Source organism: Mauremys mutica, chromosome 21, assembly GCF_020497125.1.
Source record: "Mauremys mutica isolate MM-2020 ecotype Southern chromosome 21, ASM2049712v1, whole genome shotgun sequence".
Lineage (NCBI taxonomy): Eukaryota > Metazoa > Chordata > Testudines > Geoemydidae > Mauremys > Mauremys mutica.
In genome coordinates this window covers 14463517-14486750 of record NC_059092.1, presented here as the reverse complement: position 1 = coordinate 14486750, position 23234 = coordinate 14463517, and the positions used below count along the sequence as shown (strand labels likewise).

The following is a 23234-nucleotide window of genomic DNA, read 5'->3' as shown; positions in this document are numbered from 1 at the left end:
GGAAAAATAATGAAGCAAATAATTAAGCAATCAATTTGCAAACACCTAGAAGATAATGAGGTGATAAGTAACAGTCAGCATGGAGTTGTCAAGAACAAATCGTGTCAAACCAACCTGATCGCTTTCTTTGACAGGATAAGAGGGAAGTGGTAGATGTGGTATATCTTGACTTTAGGGAGGCTTTTGATACTCTTTTGCATGACTTTCTAATAACAAACTAGGGAAAAACAATCTGGTTGGAGCTACTACAAGCTGGGTGCATAACTGGTTGGAAAATCATTCCCAGAGAGTAGTTATCAGTGGTTCACAGTCATGCTAGAAGGGCATAATGAGTGGGGTCCCGCAGGGATCGGTTCTGGGTCTGGTTCTGTTCAATATCTTCATCAGTGATTTAGATAATGGCATAGAGAGTACATTTATAAAGTTTGTGGGTGATATCAAGCTGGGAGGGGTTGTAAGTGCTTTGGAGAATAGGATTAAAATTCAAAATGATCTGGACAAACTGGAGAAACGGTCTGGAGTAAATTGGATGAAATTCAATAAGGACAAATCCAAAGTACTCCACTTAGGAAGGAAAAATCAGTTGCACACATACAAAATGGGCAATGACTGTGTAGGATGGAGCACTGTGGAAAGGGATCTGGGGGTCATAGTGGATCACAAGCTAAATGTGAGTCAGTAATGCTGTTGCAAAAAAAGCCAACATCATTCTGGGATGTGTTAGCAGGAATATTGTAAGCAAAACACGAGAAAAGAATTCTTCTGCTCTACTCCGGGCTGATTAAGCCTCAACTGGAGTATTGTGTCCAGTTCTGGGCATCACATTTCAGGAAAGATGTGGACAAATTGGAGAAAGTCCAGAGAAGAGCAACAAAAATGATTAAAGGTCTAGAAAACATGACCTATGAGGGAAAATTGAAAAAAATGGGTTTGTTTAGTCTGGAGAAGAGAAGACTGAGAGGAGACATGATAACAGTTTTCAAGTACATAAAATGTTCCTACAAGGAGGACGGAGAAAAATTGTTCTTCTTAACCTCTGAGGATAGGACAAGAAGCAATGGGCTTAAATTGCAGCAAGGGCGGTTTAGGTTGGACATTAGGAAAAACTTCCTGTCGGGGTGGCTAAACCCTGGAATAAACTGCCTAGGGAGGTTGTGGAATCGCCATCATTGGAGATTCTTAAGAGCAGGTTGGACAAACAGCTGTCAGGGGTGGTCTAGATAATACTTAGTCCTGCCATGAGTGCAGGGGACTGGACTAGATGACTTCTCAAGGTCCCTTCCTATTCTATGATTCTATGGCTACCCAATGGAAGTTTGGCCTGCGTGAAGACTGCAGGTTTATGTTTAACCACAGATAAATGGTGGTGGTGCTACAACCATAGGCCAAGATGTGAAGGGGGTTAGCACAGCAAAAATATCCACCCCCTGCAGTTATTCCAAATCACTTTGTACAGCACCTAGTGCAGGACGGTCCTGGCCCTAGCGCCTCAGAGGTATTTAGGTTCCTGACCTCAGTGGGAGGTAGGTGTCAAAATACCGTTAAGGAGCCGAGCCTTGATCCATGACTAGGGTCCTAGTGTTACAGTAATCCCAAACTAACTAATCATACGAGATTCTGCACTTTGACATGGAGTTATTGTCAACCTTTTCATGCCCAAATTCAGAGAGTGTTTTCATCGTCCATTCCCACGGCTATTACAACTGCTGATTTGTTCCGCTGAATGCACTAACTCAAGGGGAGCACACCAGCGGAGCCCCAGTCCGGGGGGTGGAGATTCCTATCTTAATTGACAATAGGCAGCCCAGGTGCACAGACAGTAAGTGCATGCAGGCAGCCTGTGGTCACAGTAGTTCAAGTCAGTGTGTAGGTGCCAACATCTGTAAGCTCTGGAACAATCACATGTCCCCTGTCCCTTGAGTCTTGATTTACCTCCATCACACTCCAGGTGAGCTGCGAGGATTAGCAGCACCTTCATATTGAGTTCCACGGGTTGCTCAGCTCCAGCGAGTCTCAACAATGCTTGAAACTGAGGCTAAGGGTGGATTTAAAGCTGGGGTTTTTCTAGTAACTGGATGGATCTACTTTTAATGCACTTCTGGACAAACTCACCAGCTAAAATCTCGTTGATGGCAGTGAGGCCTGGATCTGGGTTCATGGACTGGGCAGAACTGTCTGGCTGAAGGTTCCCAGAGGAGTGGAGGTTGTAGATCAGGGGTCGGCAACCTTTCAGAAGCTGTGTGCTGAGTCTTCATTTATTCACTCTAATTTAAGGTTTCGTGTGCCAGTAATACATTTTAACGTTTTTAGAAGGTCTCTTTCTGTAAGTCTATAATATATAACTAAACTATTGTTGTATGTAAAGTAAATAAAGTTTTAAAAATGTTTAAGAAGCTTCATTTAAAATTAAATTAAATTAAATTAAAAGGACCAGGCAGTGTGAGTGCTACTGAAAATCAGCTCGTGTGCCGCCTTTGGCACCCGTGCCATAGGTTGCCTACCTCTGTTGTAGATGATTTGAGCTATTTGGCTCAGATCCAGATGTTTCTGCATCAGCTACTGAGCGGCTATCATTTAAAAACAACAACAAAACACTGTTTAACCTTTAGTCCTGCACTATAGCCACTGGGTGCGTGAGCTGCATTGTCTAGTATAGAACATAAGCTCCATGAAAGAGATATGACGTCAGCCTTTACGTCTGTGCACTGCAGAGCACGCTGGTGGTTTTCAATAATTCAGTGATAATAAGGGCATAAGCATGTGTCACCCTACTGCAGGATATGTTGCCAGGCGGAGAACCCAGTCACTCCTACCCTTTCTGTCCCACTGGGCTCTTTGCTTCAGTGCTTGTGAACAATGCTTGGGTTTGAAGGTAAAACTAGACTAGGTCCAACTGTTCGCACTTTCATTGCACCAAGAGGGGGAGCACTTCTCTGGTCTCCACCAGGCATGCTGAACATGGAAACTATGGAGGAAGGGCCTCCAAGGAAGAGAACCTGGTTAAGGTGACATGACAGAGTGCCCAGGACTTCTCTTGTGATGGTTAAAGGGTAAAAAGAGGGTGGTGCCTTTTGGAATGGGATATGATCATTTGAGAGCATCCCCTTAAGTAGCCTCTTCACAACACGGGTCGTATGGTGCCCCTGTTGTTACCTAAAGCTGTCCTTCCGGCATAAACACCCAGGTGGGACAGGTGCCACCTACTCTCCCTGGGGCTGAAGCCTTCCTGAGATCCAGGAAGGGTGAAATGTACACCTCCCTTGTGCTGGAACTCACTGAACTCCTTCAAGACAGGAGGGTGACGGAACCCAGGGAAAATTAGCCAATCATTTCCAGCCAATCAGCCATGTGAAGTGATTGACGAGGGAGCTGCTTCTAGCTTTCTCACTCACGCTGAAGGGTGACTAGTTCGGGTCGGTCGAATGCCTCTGAGTCACAACCCAGAGAAGAACATGGTTATACTCCTCCGTTTTATTCAGAAGCAGCAGAAAGCAAATCTGCACTGAAGCAAGAGCAAAGGAAATTGACATTTTTCTATGTTCATTTATGCACGTAGGCCCAATCCAAAGACTATTGAAGAGAATGGAGAGACTCCCCCTGGCTCCCATCGTAACTTAACCATGGCAGAGGACACCTGCCAGTTCTTCCTAATATTTTTATCAAAAACATGACACGTGTTTCTTTCTCCCTCTAAATAATTTCTCTTCTGATACTGTGAATCGAGATGCAGTTAAGGCAGATCAGGTCTCTTATTTAAGAGCAGTTCCTTGGATTCTGCCTGACAGTAGCCTAGGGAGAGAGCAGCCAAGAACCACTTGATAGGAAGTAATTCCCAATCCCAGGTCAAGCACTTGATTGCTTAACAGTGTGGAAATGCTGAATTCATGAGAATAGGGGATGGCTTAATGAGCATTGCAAGGAGCCTTTGCTTAACACCTTGGCTTTCTCCCTGTGCACTTTATGTTGGGGTAGAAGCGATACTTCTTGTTGTAGCTCCTTAAGTTGCGCTTCATGCACAACGCAGCGGCCTTGTCACACTCGCAGATGTTCCTTTTACACCAGCTGCCTGGACCTGGGAAGACCAGGGAAGAAGCACATTGCTTAGGGAGTAGGGTGCCAACTCCAGGAGCATCAGAGCGGGGTGAATTATTTGCAGCCAGCCACTGATTCATTATTTCCCAAAGTGTTCAGAACTGGGCTAATTCTGCTCCCATCCAGACCAATGGCAAAGCTCCCATTGGCTTCAGTGAAGGCAGAGTTGTAGGCCAACGCTGAGTGCTTCTGAAAATCCCATCTCCACCCCACCCCCTTTCCTCCGCAAGCACCATTTCTGCTTTAGAGGTTCATGGTTCCAGAGTAGCTGACAAGTTGTTCCTTCAAAACATATTCCAACCCAGGGGCTGCTAACAAACCATTTGGTGCCTGTCGTCACTGTTCCTAATTCTCTGTTCTCACTAGCCACCGAAGTCACCTGGTGCTGTTTCCCCTCCCTGACTGGGAGAGTTCCAAAGCTACAGAAAGTTCTCAAGATGGCTTGTGAACACTTCCATTGTGAATGTTTGTGCGAATCCTGGCACCTGTGCATGCTCACGAGTAATTGTGGCACTTTCCTGTTCGGCACACAACCGTGTGAACAACACAAGTCGATGGGGGAGCCACGGCCGTCGGTCCAGCGCCATGAGGATGCAAAGTAAGTAATTTTAATTCGATCTAAGGTACGTCGACTTCAGCTACGCTATTCTCGTAGCTGAAGCTGCGTATCTTAGATCGATTCTCCCTCCCCAGTGTAGACCAGGCCTAAGGTGCCACAAGTGCTCCTGTTCTTTTTGCAGATACGGCTGCTACTCTGAAACTTATTTACCTTTGGATGTCTAGAGTCGGCCTGTGTGTCCGATGTCCAGCTGGGGGAAGTTGGCCCAGCTCTACTGAACTCAGGGCTCTCCAGCTGGGGTTCTGACCCCACAGATTTTAAGACAGTGGCACAGCAAAGCAATGAGCTGATTTGGGAGCAGAGACAGAGGAAGTGCCTGTCTTTCTATGGGCCTGGCTACTCACCGCACGTTATGACTCCTCTTCTGTAAGTGTAACGGTATTTGTCAGTTATGACACGACAATTTTGAGCCTTCAGCTGTGAGTAACAGCAGTCGTGATGCAGGCAACACCTGTAGGGAGAATCGGGTTGAAGCTGATACACAGCATAGTATGTGGGAAAAACAAAACAACCTGCTCCCCAACCACCCCTCCCCTCAATCGGTTTCTAAGTTACATCAAACAAGCAGATCCTGCAGCTTCATGGCTAAGCAGAGTTAAGCAGTTAGTAAAACTTACTCATACAAATAGTCTCACTGAAGTCAATGGATTTTATTCTCCTCTCACTCTAAACCTTCCATGGATTTGCTCTTTCTGATATCATGGTTCTTTGCTTTTCTTATTACTGTAATTTCTTTGCTCCCTCTACTGGCCGTCTTTCTGGTTTTCCCACACATTCTATCTGGGCTTGGTGTGAGAGCCTTCTCTTCTGCATCTCCTGGCGTCTGGGACAGACTTTGTGTCCCTCTGCAGTTCTTCTGTTCTCAGGGCCTGGTCCGCAGCTCCTCTAGATCAGTGTAGCTCCATGGAATTGCTTTCAATTATCTCAACTGGGGATCTGGACCTCAGTCTTCTTTCAAAACTCCTGTGAACACATATCAGGCTACATGCCTCCTAAAGTAACTCCATTGACTTCAGTGGAGTTACAATAAGGATGAATTCAACCCCATCTTTTCTCCCTGGCTTAAACCTTTTTCCTTTCTCCTTCTGCTATTGCTTTCTATTTCCTGTACCTGTGTTTCACTCTGCAAAGCCTATGGGTAGGGCCCTCCAAATTCACGGTCCATTTTGGTCAATTTCACAGTCCTAGGATTTTAAAAATTGTAAATTTCATGATTTCAGCTATTTAAATCTGAAATGTCACGGTGTTGTAATTGTAGAGGTCCTGACCCAAAAAGGAGTTGTGTGGGGAGGTGTCGCAGGGTTATTGTAGGGAGAGTTGTGGTGTTGCTACCCTTACTTCTGCGCTGCTGCTCCTGGCGGCGGTGCAGCCTTCAGAGCTGGGCGCCTGGCCAACAGCCACCGCTCTTCAGCCACCCAGCTCTGAAGGCAGCACAGAAGTAAGAATGGCAATACCGCAACCCCCCTAAAATAACCTTGTGACCCCCCCTGCAATTCCCTTTTCGGTCAGGACACCCAATCTGAAAAATGCTGGTCTGCCCTGTGAAATCTGTATAGTACAGGGTAAAAGCCCACAAGACCAGATTGCATGGTCCAGGACCCGTTTTTCACAACCGTGATTTTCGTAGGGATGCAGCTGACACTCAGCAAGCTCTAGTTATTTGGCATCTCGAGGAAGGATTATAGACCCGTAATTCACCAGTGGTGCCTGTGTTTTTAGAATACTGCTGTAATCAGTAATTACTGTACCAATCAGTTGCATCCTTAGGCATTCCTTTGCCCCCCACACCGCAGTGGCATCCATAGGAGGTATAATTCGGTAGAGCCCTTTTCCCAGTGGCTTGTTTGATCATCTTGCGAAACTCCAAGAGACTCCCATGCACCATGAATTCACCTGCAAAATAACAGCAGAGGGTTACATCACAGTTCAGGGCCTCTGCACCTGTATTCCCCCTCTGTGGTCCAGCACAGGCACCCAGTCTCTTGGGCAGAGACGTGTGTCTCTCTCCATCCTGACTAGGGTATTTCCAGGATGCTTACACGGCGCTATCCCGCAGCAAGGCAGACAGCCTAATGGCCAGCACCGGTCCTTTGCTTTCTCATCAGAGACTAGGAACACTGTAACTGCCCACAGTGGTAAGTTATCACACAGAGCTTTCTAAGCAATCACATTCAGCTCTTAAGGTACAAATCATTATAGAGAAAACATATTAAAAAGCCATAAAAGAACCTACACACATGCTGAACAGCTTACCAAGGATCACCCTCCCACCCCAAAGGCTCTGGCTGGCCATCAGCCCTTTGAACCCCACACAGGGTTTTTTCCCCTGTGGTCACTGGTTCAAATAGCCTTAGCTCGGACTGACACATTCCTGTGTGAATGAGGTATTTCTTTATACCATTTTTGGTCTGTCTTAGTGTAGCTGGTGACCAGTAGCCAAAAAGTCCCCTCTTGCAAAGCTTCAAAAGGCTGAGGTTTTGTATACCTACAGGTTTTGCATCACCCTCCTCCTAGAGATTTCCTGGGAAACATACTTATCATTCTTGTCTTTGCCCATTGTTTCAAACAGTCCTTTGAAGCGAACAGTTCCCATTGTTTGCCTGGGTCCCGTCTGCCCCTTAAAAGAAGTGACATACACTCCCCTAACAGGACAGGAACAGTTCATTTTTTACACAATGAGCTCCTAAGATACTTAAACTTCCTTCAGTGAAGTCTGTCCAGGATTTTGTCATACCTGCCGCAGACCACCTTACACATTAGGGAAGGAGACATTTCCTGTAGGAAATAGCATTGATTCTCCACGTGGTGAGATACCAGTCAATGGAATCACATGAAGGATGATTCTGGCCCAGTGTGTGCGTTAGAAAGCTGAACATTTTCCCAGAGCTATTTGTATTGGTGCTCATTCCTATCACAGTCCATGACTCTGGGTGGGAGTGACCCTGTGCTCCCAAGCAGCCCTGGCAGGGACATGTTGGTTACCGAGCCAGTGTCACGGTAAGAAACGGGTTACCCCCGTGTGACAATCAGGGTCCAGACACCTCAAGGGGAGAACACGGCCCCCAAAGAATAAGCAATTGACTCAACTGGCGGTGTACACTATTGTGTAGAGAAATGCATCCAGTACGGTCTTTTATGAAAGCTTTTAATCACTCCTGAGGGCATCCTGCACCAAAACATGAATAATTCTGTGCCAAAGTTAATAATTCTGCACACAATATTTTAAAATTCTGCAGATTTTCTTTGTCAAATAAATGTGGAGGCTCCAGCACGGCAGTGGGGAGCACCGGCCACTGGCTTCACGGAGGTGGGAGATCTGCGCAGCTCTCTGCCCTGGGACATGGACTCAGCAGTGAGGCTGCAGCCAACCCTGACACAGCGCAAGGACCGGGCCTGCCCCAGAAACACCCCAGGGCCCCTCCCTCCATGCCAGGTGCACCAGGTGTGGGCAGGCAGGCTCAGCAAGGCAGGATCCAAGTGTGGAGGGGCTTAGTGTGGGGAGATCCAGATGTGGGTTGAGAGGGCTCTGTGTGGGGCAATCTGGGTGCAGGCGACTCAGTGGGGGATCTGGATGCACAGGGGCTTGTTGGGGGGTTCTGGGCACAACCGTAATGGGACTCTGCAGGGGGGTCCAGGTGAAGGTGTTTGGGACTCAGCAAGGGGGAGTCTGGGTGTCGGGGGAATAGAGCTCGTAAGGTGGGTCTGGGGGAGTGGGGCTCAGTGGGATGGGGATCCAGGTGCAGATGACTGGGGCTTGGTAGGGTGGGGATCCGGGTGGCTTGTTGGGGTGGTCCAGCTGCAGGGGGAGTGGGGCTCATTGGGGGGGGGGTTGGGTCCAGGGGGGGTCCGGCTTGGTGGGAAGGTCTGAGCGTGAGGGGGTCTGGATGCACGGGGGCTGGGCGGATGGGAGAGCAGCTCCCTGTACAGTGATCCCTCCCCCTGCAGCTGAGGAGCGATGGGTGCAGGAAGGGCAGGGGAGAGGGGTGTTTGCAGAGCTTCCTACAGTCAGGGGAGAAATCCGGGGGTGGGTCTGACACGGCCTGGATGCTGTGCAAGGGAAGAGGAAGTCCCGTCCTCCCCAGCCCAGCCGGGTCTAGCAGCTGATCCCGGTGCAGGGTAGGAGCCACCAGCCAGGTCTTCCCCAGTCCCTCCCCCTGCCCCACAGTGACCTACCTCTCTGCCGGCTGCCCTGGGCACCCAAAACATACTGCTGGGGAGGGTCACATGACCGCTCTTGTGGCTTCCCTTTGCTTCCCCCTCAGAAAGTCATTTTTCTTCAGGGAAGCCAAGAAATCTGAGGGGGATAAATTCTCCGTGCATGTGCAGTGGTGCACAATTCCCCAAGAAGGAGTAAAATGGTAATGCTCTGACCTTGAGGGTCCTTGGTGGACCCGGGTTATGGTTATGAAGGAACGCATGCCCATGTGTGTAGAAAATTGTCATTGTAACCCCAGAGCAGCTCCAGCCTCACCTCACGGCAGGGCGCTAAAGCACCCGGGTAGGGAGGGGTGCCTCCCAAGCCAGTTGTGCACACAACGCCAGCTCTCAGCAGTCAGCATTGTACAACCCAGGAGAAAAGACAAACGATGGGCCATTCAGGTTAACGGGAAAACATTAAGACATCCTGTCTAGAATTTCCATACCTAAATAACCAGGAGGCACCATGCTAGGAGAAAGAAAGGAAAAAAAGCCTTTTACAGAAGAGGCTTGAAACTGCAGTTTTCATCCAGAAACTGAGGGCCAACCTCTAACAGGAAGCCCTCCGTGAAATGCTGGATCACCTTTACAAAAGGAGGCACACTGGGAGACTGCTCAGAGGCAATAGGTAACTTAGATTAGAAAAGGGACTTAATCTAACGTAAAGTGAAACACCTGAAGCTGTGTCTGCAGGTTTCTTTTCTGTGTAATGTTCAGTGTTGCTTTTCCTCACTAGCTCATCTTCAAAGCTGTGATTTTTCCCCCCTATTAAAATCAACTTTTGGTTTTTATTTTGCACCCCAAGCAGGTCTCTGGGGGTGCAAACTGCGTGGAGCATGGGCGCCAAAATGAGCTGAGAACCGGGGGCTGTTTTCACACCTTTGGGGGTGATGAACCAGAAGGGAAAGGTCCAAGTGTCTGGTAGTTAAAGAGCTTGGGGGGATGGATTTGGGGAGAGTTGGGGTAGTCAGAGCTGTTGGAGTCACCATGCAAGGAGTAACTAGGTGAGTGGAAGCCAGGGTGAGATCTTTATGCTCGTCGGCTGGCTACTGGTGTCAGGGCTCCAAGCCCTAGCCGCACAGCATTCAGGCACACAAGTTACAAGGCAGGTGGTGACAGAACCTCTTACTGGTGTGGGGGATCCCCAAAACACCCCACCCCAATCCTAACAGCAGCTGAGAGAGCGTAGCATGGAGCTGGAGGGGTGTGTGTGCATGTGACAGAAGATGTAGACACCTTCATAGCCCACCCAGTCCTAGGCTGGCTGCAGACAAGGATGGTCCCCACAGCTGCTCTAACAAGGGTCTGCAATGGACCGTCAGGAGGCTGGAAGCATGCACCCCCTTGGGTATGCCCCCTATACGAGAACCTGGCAGGGATATGCCACTGGATCTGCAACACTAGCTCTATGCCGCCAGAGGAGTCTCTAACTGTGCGGCAATCCTCACCTAGCTGCCTGCAGCAGCAGCGCCGGGCACCACAGAATCTGACCCTCAGGTTCTACTCTCACACTAGTTCTATACCGGGACAACTGCACTGACTTCAATGGGTTACACAGAATCTACTCCAATGTCAATGAGATCAGAATCAGGCCCAGGACAATTAGCACGTGTTAGAGGGTTTGCAAAATTACTGCACTTACTGCAGGAGAACAGCACAGCCAATGCCAAGAGAAGCCTCATCTTCCTCTAGTCAGGACCTGGAAGAAAAAAACAAATCCACCCTGATCGTCTATTCGAGGGGTTTTCTAGCAGGCTTTAGAAAACAGACTGCTCCGTATGGCCCAATGGCATGCTTTGTGAGGCATATAGCCCAATGCTGCAACGCTTTGTCAGGCAAACTCCCACTGAGCTGAATGGGCCTTTTACTGGAGTAAGGGACTTGCCGTTAACAAGAGAAAGGGAAGCAGGTGTAAGCAGGGTCTGAATGAACTCTCCCCTGACAGCTAGCTGGGAGGGGGAGAGACAGCGGGAGCAAACTGTATTTACATGAACACACCCACTCTACTTAGCTATCCAGCAGATAGAGCGGTGTTGCTCAAAGTGATCAACTTTGGCTGGTGTTGGGTTACAAATCACTTGAGTACTGAATGCAGGGGTAGTGAAATGCTGTTTTCAGTGTTGCTGTCTTTATTGTATGGATAAAGGGGAGCAGAACTGTGCTTAACCTGTCCCAAATGAGGGGGTCACCCTTGCCTGAAATGACCTCACTAAGCCAGGGGCTCCAGTGCCAGACCCCTGGGGAAGTAAGAGAGGAGGGGAGGGGACAGGTGTCCCAGCTAGGAGGTGTGGATGGATCCCCAGTCTCGCTTAACCTGTTTCTCCCCACTGGTGTTCAAAGATAGTGCTAAATAGCCTCCATGAGGAGCCTTTGTTATTTTAAGTATATAAATGAGAGCTGACATCACCTGTGGTGGGACAGCTTCTGCCCAGCCAGCTAAAAGCTGAAAATCACTAATTGCTGACAGTCAGGAAGAGACTGACCAGCAGAGAGGCAGGTGGCAGCAGAAGGTAACTGACAGTCAGCCGGCGGGAGGCTGGCAGGGCGGCCAGTGGAGGGGAACCATGGCTAGTGGGGCGGCCAACCAGAGCAAGTGCTCAGATGGCAGAGCAAACTAGGTGTGTTCTTCCCCAGGTGGGAGATGAACTCACAGCTGCACCTCTGAACCCTGGAGCCTCACTGACCAAGGACAACCTCTGTGAGTGGGGTGTGGGGTGGGGTGGTGATGGAGCAGAGGGAGGCACAGAAAAGGAACTTTTGGTTGTAGAACTCAAGAACATGAGGCAGAAGACTCTGCCCCGTGCACTCTGGGGTGGGCATCCTGCTCACAGTTTTAGGATTATCAATCCTGCTTGTGCCATTTTCCCCAATTAATGTCGGGTGACTTCCCTCCTCTCATTAAAAGTTTCTTTTCTACACTCAGACTCTGTGCTTGCGAGTGGGGAAGGATTGCTGCTCAAAGGCACCCAGGGCGGTGTGTAATTTTCCCAGGCTGGGTGGGGGCTCAAGCCGGTTCTGTGTCGTATTCCTGAAGAGGAATCCATAGATATTGAACCCGGCCCTGGCAGAAGGGTTACACAGGTTTTATCAATGGTTCCACTGCTGGGTGTGAGACCCCTTGTTAACAGGGGTGGAGGCCCTTTGAAAACATAGATACAGTATAAAATACACAAGGACTAAGCAACTGTAATTAGCCAGTTACCCAGGCTGAGTTTCTCATGAATTTGCAGTGAAATCAGTACTCACTGGGAGTAAAATATACATGCTCATATGATAGAGGTCACATGGCCTTTATAGAGTTCAAATGAATGAATCTAATACTGAGGGCCATAACCTTAGCTGGTGTATATCAGTGCAATTCCACTGAAGTCAATGGATCAATGCTGACTGACACCATCTGAGGATCTGGCTCAGGGAATTAAAATATAACAAAAAGATCAAATCACAATAAATCTAGGATGAAACTTCTTAGTGACACACAACTACACATAATGGACCAAGGCGCAGACACTCACCCCATTGAAATCAGTGGCAAAACTTTCCTTGAATTTAACGGGATCAAGACATGCCAGAGGTGCTGGAACTAGGGGTGCTGGGGGTGCAGCCGCACTCCGTGGCTTGACGTGGTTTCCATCACATACAGGGTTTACAGTTTGGTTCAATGGCTCTCAGCCCCCACACTATACAAATTGTTCCAGCGCCCCTGCATGGCACCATATAACTAAGCTATTTACAAACTTTGTAACTCACACATTTAACCTAGAATATGGCAAATGGCCACTTGACTGAAAAGAAACGTACGTATAAAAGTCCTTGTTACTTGTCAAATGGAGGCACTGTAGGTGAACTCTCCAGGTCATGGGTGGCCTGTTTTAACGTGAGGTAGTATTCACAGATTTTAACACAAGAAGGGAGCACTATGATAATCTAGTCTGACCTCCTTCACACTGCAGGCCAGTGGACCTCAGCGAGTAGTATTGTAAGGCTTGTTCTACTAACACTGCTGTCTTAAAAATACTATTAACTCTGCCTTTTATCTATGACAAGTCGTAGTTTGTTACCTGTACAGAGAGTCCTCAGCAGCCAGCCTACGGATCCAGTGTACTTCTCCAAGAGTTGTTGGCTATGGGGAAGCAGACTGATGATTAGGCTTATTTATTCCATTCTGATTTTGGGGAGGCGGGGGGGTCCATGTTTGGACATACTCTCTGGCCTGTAATTTGATTGGTCAACATTGTTTTTTTGAAAATGGGACCAATCAGAGTAGAGGTGGTGCTGCCTTTGCACATTCCAACCAGAGAAAACAGGGCCTTGCATTGGCAATGTCACAGTTGTAACTGCACATGGTTACTGTGGTTTTCGTACCAGAGCTGATAGATGTCTCAAGACTCTTACACGTAAAGTCTAAGTTCTGCTTTCAAAATTTCAAGGGTTTAGGCAACTGATGTACAGCTGCCCCGAACTCCCTTGTTTTGCCATACATGGCTCTGTGGTCTTGTAACCTCTTTGATTAACTTTGCACAACCCCAAGTTCCTTCTCAACCCCAAGTTCAGGTTGAAGTTTCCCGGCCAACAGCTTTATTGTCCTTCAGTAACATCCATTTGAAGTTCTCTGGTCTTAACAAAGCATTTCTCCACATCCTCTGACAGTCTTTAGTTCCAGAACATCTCTATATGATGCTGTGTTAAATAGCTCACTGCTCTGGTTAAATCACATCTCCCAGAAGGGAATCTCTTCTTTCACAAATTCTCCAGGAGTTTGTGCTTGCTCACCTTGAAAAACTCGCCTTCTGTGAAGCACAGAGCAAACAGAAGCTGCTTTTCTAGCCAGAGTTCATCAAAGCCATACTTCACAGGTGTTGTCAACACAACTCCCTGATTGAAATCAGGAGTATCTTCAAATAATCCTGCTGGTTTCATAATGAGTGGAGCGGGGGCAGAAAGAGGTGGGGCAGGAGTGCGGCTTTGGGGGAAGAGGTAGAATGGGGGTGGGGACTGGGGCTGAGCAGGAGGCTTGAGGGGTCCTTGAAAATTTTTAAATCAAAATGGGGGTCCTCAGGTTGCTAAAGTTTGAGAACTGCTGAGCTAAATAAAATATTGCAAGAATAAGGACAGTGAAGATGATCAGTAATTCTCACCTGCACTGGGCCTGGGAATGTCTCCACAGCTGGAGTAGCTTCTGGCTTGCATTGGTCACCCACTTACCTTTTATATCCTGATCTCCTGTTCCCCAGGAAGCCTGTTACCACACACAGCTGAATTTCATAATACTCTGGATGGCTAGACAGTTATGCACTAGGGAGAGAATGCCCCTCTTTTCCAATGATCTGGCGGAAAACCCAGTCTCTCAAGTGAGTTGTTATGCTACTCTTCCAGCTCACATGCTTTTTAATACTAAGCAACCTCTCCACCCCACTCCAACCTCGCCTAACCCAAATACTCTAAATCTTTCAAGACCTGGCTAATATAAAACTGCATGGTGGGGCAATATGCCTCTCTGGAAAAGTTTGTTAATTGTATTGAAACTAGGCATGAAACCACATGGCATCAGAGCAGCTGAGATTGGAAGTTTCAGCTAGGATGACACTGTCCAGCATTGCAAAAGGGGAACATACATGTAAATAAGAAAGCAACTAACGAAGTGACCTGATTTTACTGTTTTTACTGCAGTGGGATAAATTCTCCTACCATTTATACGTGTGTAAATGCAAAGTACTTCATCTAATTTACTCCAGATTTGCCCTGGTGTAACAGAGGACAATTTGGCACAGTGTATCTCCACAGACTTCCAGAAAGTTACTCCTGATTAATAACATAATTAAACCAGAGCAGAATCAGACTCATTAAGTCCCTAATTCATGACATGGTTTACGGTGGATCATGCTGGCTATTCACAAACAGTTCTTGAGATTTCTATCCTGTCAAAAGCAGTAACAAAATCATGAAATCATTCCATTCACCAATCCCAGTTCAGATACGCGATTGCTTGGTTTTTTTATTTCAATTTTTAAAAAAAATACAGCAAAAAATGTTGCTACATATAAATGGGATCAAAGGTATAAAATGATCCAAGCAAAAACATTACGAAAATACATTAAACAGTCCATGCAAAATTGTATATCTATAAATGTGTGTATGTAATAAACAGGCATTATAATAAAACAATCACATTTCATTGCTTTTACTTTGTGCAAATATACAGTACTTTGATATGGCAAGTAAAGCATCTGTGCAACTTTTTAACATGTGGGCGCCTCATTCCCACAGCGGCTCTTTCGATAGAAGCGATAACCCGTCTTGTAGCTGCTTAAATGTTTCTTCAAGCAGAGCACAAAGTCACTGTCACACCAGCAGCTCTCCCTTTTGCACCAGCTCCCCAAGCCTGCTGACAAACAGTAACAGGATGTGTGTTTGAGAGGAAGTCCTTGAGGAGAAGGAGAGAGGCTGGCAATGCTGGCTGCGGAGACGGTGATGGAGCCATATAAGAGTATGTCTAGACTCTAATCCCAGGATGTGACATCCCCAAGATAGCTAGTTGGGATCCTGAAGAAGTGAAACCATGGTAGTGTCACTTCAGCATGGGCCAACCCAAGAACTCTAATTACTTGCAGGGCAGCCTGCACTGAAGCGCACACTGCCGTGACTTCACTGTTATCACTACCGGAGCTAGCGAGATAACTACTAGCTCGGGTATGTCTACATGAGCTACAATCTCACCCTGTGATTGCAGTGGAGTCATACTCCAAGATAGCACATGCTGACACCTTGGAGCCGGTCTACAAATGTGAAACTCCATCATGTTATAACTTGTGGCAGGACGGTACCGGATGCAGCATTAAACATGGCATAGTACTTACCGTAGACAGGGACCGTCAGGTTTAACATCATCTCAATTACCTTGATTCCACAGGGGTGCGCTCTAACGTAATGGAATTTCCCAGTTAGACAAGTCCCTAGGGAGTAGCCCTCAGCCCAGCATCCTAGTTGAGTGGATTGAGATGCATGCAAAGGGATGTGACTGATAAAGCAGCAAACTATCATGACACGCAGACGTAGCTCCACTCCCAGAACACGGGCAAGCCAGCTGTGTTCAAACCTTCAGCCAGCCAGCAGGTTTCCGCCACATTGTAAAAACCAAGTTCTGCCTCTAAATTGCCTGGCGTCTGGTTGTTACCGTAATACAAACACACAATAATCAAATGGGTAACAGGACTCTCCTTTGATCCCATATTCTATTCTGGGGGTCAAGAAAGTGCCTAGCCCCGTAGCCTACTTGCCCTTTCCACATAAAGGAAGCCCATTAGAATGTCAGTGTTCTTCCCTCTTAAACTCAACCGTAGACTGCTCGCGATCCATCAGTACTGATTGCTTGTTGTTCCTAAGTGGCTCATTCGGAGGACTGAGCTTTAAGCACATTAGGGGATTCCTGCATGGCAAAGAAAACCCATGGCAGCGACTCTCGGAGCCTGGATCTACAGCCTCGGGCTCGTGCGGCTTGCGCTGTGGGCAGCACTAGAAGTAGCTGTGTAGATGTTCAGGTTCGGGCTGGAGCTTGGGCCCTGAAGCCCGGAATCGGGGTGGGTTTCAGAACCCAAGCCCAAACCACTATTTTTAGCACTGTAGCACAGGCCCAAGTCTGTAGCCTCAGGCCCTGGGACTCACAGTGCAGACATACCCAAAGGGAGTAGCATCTGTTCTAGTCATTAATCCCTTGTGCAAGTTCCCATCTCTGATAGTGATTCAGTAAAGTTACTGAGTCAGATTCAGCTGAGTGTGTAGGTTATACGATAAGTAAGTGGGCATGAATCTGAACGGGTGTCAGGGAATCCCAGATGGCATAACACACACTGAAAGGCCTTGAAGATCTAAATTACACTAGCTTATGCTTCTTCTAAACGAAACGGAGCATCATTCACCGCTGCATCACTCCAATTTTGCTCCAGTTCCAATGAGACTCCCCTCTGAATCCGTCCCATTGATTTCTCCTCTCTCCACCCTTCTCGCAGTGAGAAGCAAATTAAATTTCTATTGGTTTCCCCCCTCTTCTGCCTCTTTCCTGTTGTTGGGATTTAAGTGTTTGCTTGATTTGGGGCCTGCATCCTGAGGTTCAGCCAGCCAGTGACTCTGGCTCTCTTGTCCTGTTCCTTATTTATAAGAACAAAAGCCCTGGTGGACTGGGCTCAGGATACAGATTTTAAAAGCCAAGTAGCAAAGCAATTCGCTGATTTAGGAGAAGAAACAAAACCGAATCACCATCTTTCTGTCCAGGAGCCAACTCACCGCAGTATATCCTTCCAGTCAGGTAGAAGTAGCTGTATGTGTTCAATTTGGCATTACATCCATGACCCTTGAGCCTCTTATAGCAGCAGTCGTGCAACTGACAGCACCTTGGGGAGAAGGAAGAACTCAGCAAAGAGACACGTACACGTAGGTTTAAAACAGGAGCAAAAAAAAAAAAATCCCCTTTCACACTTTTCCAGTGCACATAAAAGAGAGAGACATGTTTTGACACTATGGGCCAGATTCTCTTCTTACACTGGAGTAAATCAGGAGTAATACCACGGACATTAACAGGTTTAGGCTCTCAATTTGTTTCCCATCTATATACATGACATGTTGGGTGGAGGGGGGGGTGGGGTGGGTAACTAAACTGAGCACCCGAGAGAAAGCACAGATATCAAGTTTGCTTTCTTCATTGTTCTTCAGACAGGCCACTGAGCAGATTTCAAGCTTCTTCTCTAATCTCCAGCACAGGATGCTCTTGTGTTAGGAAAGCCGGGTAGGAACAGCTCAAGGGACCTCAGCATGTAAAATAACTTTCAACAGGGCCGGGGGGAGGGGGCGGGGGGAGAGTTGTAGCCTGATTTTTTCCTAATGCTCATGGCCTTAATTCTTCATTCCATGGTGGGGGATGAAAACAGTGCCCCATGCTCCAGTCTCCCTCAATCCACCCAGGGTGAAAGCCCCATTGCTTGAGACATTTAAAACGACATGGGATGGTGTGCAAATAAATTTAAAATGGGGAACAGCTATGCACGGGTCCTTAGAGTGTGCCTATGTGATCTAACAGGCCTTTTCCAGAGGCACATTTCTTAGGGGCTTTATTGTGCCATTCATCCTTAAACAGAAATATCTGAAACCAATGAGAAGCGCCTCTTAAAAAGCCCAGTGGAGTGGTATGGTTCTGATTCCTTAATTCTTCGATCCCAGAAGGGAAAAAATGCTCTTGCATTTAAGCCCAAGGGAAGGTGGTAGCCTTCCTCCTAACTCCAACACACAGCGACACCCCATTCTAGGAAATATGGGCAGGTAGATTCAGCTGTCTTCCTTGGATGAGCTGGTGGAAGAACCTCTCTTTATGAATCCTGCCTTCTTAATAACTCAAATCCACCTCTCTTTTGCAAATGCATTGGGTATAGACTGACATACTTCCAGCGACTTCGAGAGAGCCATGCCAGTTTACAGAGGCTGAGTACCTGGCCTTACTTGATGGAGAGCATCTTATGTAAATACAGACTTGGGGTAAAATTTTCAGTTGTGCTTAAATGACTCAGGAGCCTCGGTTCTATTTTCAAAAGTGAGTTTGGCCCTGGGGCCAGATTTTCTAAAGTATTTAGGTGCCTAAAGAAGCTGAGCCATTACACAGATTGAATCTATTTCCCATGTTAAGTATCCTCACACCTTCTTGGGTCAAACTCTCTGAAATGGCCCATCTTGATTATCACTACAAAAGTTTTTTTTCTCTCCTGCTGATAATTGCTCATCTTAATTAATTAGCCTCTTAGAGTTGGTTGGGCAACTCCCACCTTTTCATGTTCTCTGTATGTATATACATCTCCTCACTATATGTTTCATTCTATGCATCCGATGAAGTGGGCTGTAGCCCACGAAAGCTTATGCTCAAATAAATTTGTTACTCTATAAGGTGTCACAAGTACTCCTGTTCTTTTTAAAGAAGATCCCACTAGCTACCCATGTGCTTAAATGCTATTGATTTCAATGGGAGTTAGGCACCGAGGCGCTTGTGAAAATTCCACTAGGCGTACAGCTGCAGGAACCTAAATGCCTTTGAAAATCTGGCGTTTAGGCCCTTTTGCAAGTGTTATCCCCACTGACGTTCCTGGCAGGCTTTTTAAGACAACAACTTACTGATCAGTGTCATCCTTTGGCGTCCCTTTACCGCCTGATCCGCAGTAGCAGCCGTACATGGAATAATTCCATAAGGCATTTTTCCCAGTGACTTGCTTAATCATCTTTTGAAGCTCCCAGAGACTCCCCCGTGTCATAACTGCGCCTGGAAAACAGCCAAAGGGTATCCAGCACTGGGAGAGGAGGTATTCCCAAAAAGAAATGACACTTATTCCTGTGCCTTTATTAAGCTGCTTTGTGAGCTCATCAGGCAGGGTGACCAGATGTCCCAATTTTATAGGACAGTCCCAATGTTTGGGGCTTTGTCTTATATAGGTGCCTATTGCCTCCCACCCCTATGCCAATTTTTCTGGTCACCCGATCATCAGGCCTGATTCTCCTCACACCTAACACTGTTTTTAGATTCATATTACACAATTGGTCCCCACTCCTCTCTTCCTTATACCAGAGTCAATGTAGAGGAGCTCCATTGTCTTCAATAGAATTCCACAACTGCTGTAAGCAAGAGAGGAATCACACCCTGTGGCTCTTTTCATCTCATTACACACGTGAGGGGTACAGTTATGTGGGCAGAAAGGCTGATGGGGAGAGATTTTACATGACTGGATGTCTCTCTCTAATATCTGTCATTAACACGTGTATCAGCTCCCTCCATCACTCTCAGGTGCAGCCCTTACTAATCACCTTCCCCTCCCCGTCCTTTTCCAGCTCTAGCTGCTGGTCTGTATTCCACAAACTGTTTCAGCGTCATGTGAAAGTTTATATTAGCAGAGATGCTGCAACCCACGTGCTTGGGTCTAGGTTGAAGACTAATAAGATGGACAGTGGGCTCCTGACACTATAACTCAAATTGCATTCTCTACTTTACAGCTATTCGTGATCATCCCAGAGACTAGCACTGCACAAGAATAGTCCTGTAAAGGCAGGCAAATCCCTATGCCCTGGGAGTAGTATGTTGGTATAGAATCATAGAATATCAGGGTTGGAAGGGACATCAGGAGGTATCTAGTCCAACCCCCTGCTCAAAGCAGGACCAACACCCACTAAATCATCCCAGCCAGAGCTTTGACAAGCCTGACCTTAAAAACCTCTAAGGAAGGAGATTCAACCACCTCCCTAGGTAACCCATTCCAGTGCTTCACCACCCTCCTAGTGAAAAAGTTTTCCCTAATATCCAACCTAAACCTCCCCCACTTCAACTTGAGACCATTAGTCCTTGTTCTGTCATCTGCTACCCCTGAGAACAGTCTAGATCCATCCTCTTTGCAACCCCCTTTCAGGTAGTTGAAAGCAGCTATCAAATCCCCCCTCATTCTTCTCTTCTGCAGACTAAATAAGCCCAGTTCCCTCAGCCTCTCCTCATAAATCCATGTGCTCCATGGTAACAACTCTGTAATAAGAATGGGACATATGCAGAAGAGACTTTCAGGAACAATTCAGATCCTCAGGCCCGTACTGGAAATCCTAGCTGCAAAAGGTCTAATATATCATGCCATTGAGTCATTAGAAGGCAAAAAGTGTATTAGCTGGCAGAGGGCACATATAGAAACACCAATGGAAGGGATGGATCCTGTGTTGGGGAAGATACTGACGGTAGCGCTGCTACTCACATGGCAGTACCATTAATAAGATGGTGTGGGGCATGGGAAGGTGCAGCAAACTTTCTTAGCCCTCTCTCAGTTTCAGAGGAGCCCACCCACCCTATGTGCAGATGACCTCTGCGTGGTTACGCAGCTACTGGCAGGGCCATAGTACAGCTGCTTTTAAGACATTGGGGTGGGGGAATCAAACTTCCTCCCCTTTCATTTTAAAACAATTGGACTTTTGGCATTTTTCCAAATTTCAGAATGGTTCAGGCTTTTAAACCATTCCAACCAGCTCTATAGGCTGTTTAAAAACCACCCCTCCCCCCCCATTAGGGTAACAATAATGCAGAAGTTTCATTACTATTTTCCCTAATTTTGCTACAAATTTCAAAATTTGAAATGTATCGATCAACTCTACTTTCTCTCTCATCCTCCTGACGTGCAGGCTTTTGTGACACAGAGTTAATTCTGCTCACAGCAGCACTACTTGTGATCTATTTTCTGTAGTAACTTATAGTAGGGAGCCTGAGGACTGACTTCTCCCACAACTGGTTGAGGCCACACCCCCATTTACGGACTTTGTAGCTCTCTTGTGGATCTTCTCCATGGACCCAGTTGTGTGTTCCCTTGCTTGACATGGCAGCCAGACCCACGGATTTTAGCTTGTGGGTCAAATTCTCCCTGCATTTACACTGGTGCCACCCCATTGATTTTAATGGCATTGTACTGATGCAACGGGAAAGAGAAGTAGATCCAGATGTGCAGAATTTGGAGGCAGGTTTTGTAGAAAGTTTTCAGCCCGCAAGCCAAGCCAGTCCCTCCCCCCACCCATTAATTGGAAAAAGTTAGAGAATGAGTGGGCCTGGGTCTGATTCATTGGCTTAACGCTGCTATAATTCTACTGACATCAGTAGATTTACACCTGTAAGTGAAATCAGTGACTGTATTGCACTTACCATAAGCAAATAGCAGAGCAAATACTAAGAGATTCTTCATCTTCATGCAGGGCCTGGAAGAAGAAACCCAAAACACCCTGATCTTCCATTCAGGCAAAGAGCTCTACGACACATATTAACATCCAGGTATGGGCAACCTGAATAAGTCATTGCCTCGAAAGCAGCCGAGAGCAGAAGCAAGGTTTTCCGACTGTTTGAATTAACAGAGCATGAGACCCCTGGTCACAAGGAGCAGAGATTATACTGAGAAGTGGAGATTTAGCTTCAAAGCCTAAACCAGGATGGGTGAAATCCAACCGTGTGCAGCAGGACCCCAGGGGTATGCCTACAGTGCAGCTGGGAGTGATCCTTCCAGCCTGGGTAGACAGGCTTGTGCTAGCACGCTAACAATATCAGTGTGGATGTTGCATATTGGGCTCAAACCCACCCAGCCACCTGTCCCTGAGCTCGGGGAGTTAGCCCACATCTCCACCAGAGCCTCACCATCCACACTGCTAGTTTTAAGCATGCAAACTCACAAGTCTATCTGTGCTGGTGGGAGGCTTGGCCCTAGTGGCAGTGTAGGCACATTGCAGGAAGCTAATACGTCACTGAAGTCCTCTCTGGTCTTAAGTGGTGCATGGACATCTTGTGGGCTCTCTGCACAGGGCTGACTTTCATCCATTGATTTTAATATTGTGCAGCCTTTCTATACTCTCCCCCTTCCGGTCACTGTGCATGGTTGTATTGGCTGGTAGAAAGCCAACATCAAAGAGGCTGATGCCCCTTTAGGATTGTAACACAATTCCCCTGCTTCATGCACCCGGGCACTAGTGACTCCAGTGGGACTTCACTTGTGGCACGAGCAAGGACGTTCATTTCTGCTCTCAGTGTGAGGGATCCTATTTACTGCGGGGGCCTTTTTACCATAAATGGTTTCTCTTCCTTTCTCCCACATGCAGCTTTTGTTTCATCCTGGGGCACAAAACACTTTGCAGATCTGAGGACTAGGAGAGCGAAGGCTCAGTCAGGGTCACAGGCTGCAAATGTTCACAACAGACCCTGCCAGCGTAAAAGCATTGTCAGCTCCTCTATAGACAAAAGATCCCCAGCTGCACTGTATTGGTTTGTGGATCGAACGGGAGAAATTGAAAAGGAACGGGGAGGGCAGGAAAGCAATGGGAGATGGAGACGGGAGAGGAAAGCAAGGGACAGAGGGCACTGAAATGAAAGAGCGGGTGTGGGTCACCATCATCCGGATCTCACTCACTAAAACCATTCCTTGCACTGCAGGAGCCTCGGGCATTGGTGCATCTCAGGCCCTCCTGCTATCTGCCTGTGGCGCATAATAGTTTAATCTCATAAAAGCTGTTTTACTTTTGTCTAGTTCTAGTTGCTGGGCGTGGTGTGGGGGAGGCTGCGTGGTGTTTAGTAGCCTCTGCTGTACAGGTCAGACTAGAGGAGCTGGTAGTTCTCTTCTGGCCCGAAACTCTATGAGAGAAGTAGCCAGTATCCCACGATGACCTGGCACCTTGTACCCAGCTTTGCTTAAAGAACAGTGCGGCTCCGTGCCTGATGACTCGCTATAGTGCAAAAACCCTTACCTGCAAAGGAGGGGATAGGACCTACTGCTCAGGAACAATGGGGGATCATCAG

The 23234-nt window shown here is 47.3% G+C and overlaps 1 protein-coding gene across 1 annotated transcript in view; it reads right to left on the bottom strand.

The window, feature by feature from the left end:
• Positions 1–3572: 3572 nt before the first annotated feature.
• LOC123354503 overlaps positions 3573–23234 on the bottom strand; it is a 55412-nt gene continuing 35750 nt past the window's right edge. The window contains exons 7-17 of the mRNA XM_044996621.1: positions 21600–21652; positions 19058–19202; positions 17189–17295; positions 15153–15290; positions 14114–14147; positions 12970–13031; positions 10551–10596; positions 9355–9377; positions 6460–6604; positions 5056–5162; positions 3573–4072 (exon numbers count right to left, since the gene is read on the bottom strand). Of these exons, the coding sequence (XP_044852556.1) occupies positions 3930–4072; positions 5056–5162; positions 6460–6604; positions 9355–9377; positions 10551–10596; positions 12970–13031; positions 14114–14147; positions 15153–15290; positions 17189–17295; positions 19058–19202; positions 21600–21652 (1003 nt within the window). The 3' untranslated portion in view covers positions 3573–3929. The remainder of the gene's footprint in view (positions 4073–5055; positions 5163–6459; positions 6605–9354; positions 9378–10550; positions 10597–12969; positions 13032–14113; positions 14148–15152; positions 15291–17188; positions 17296–19057; positions 19203–21599; positions 21653–23234) is intronic.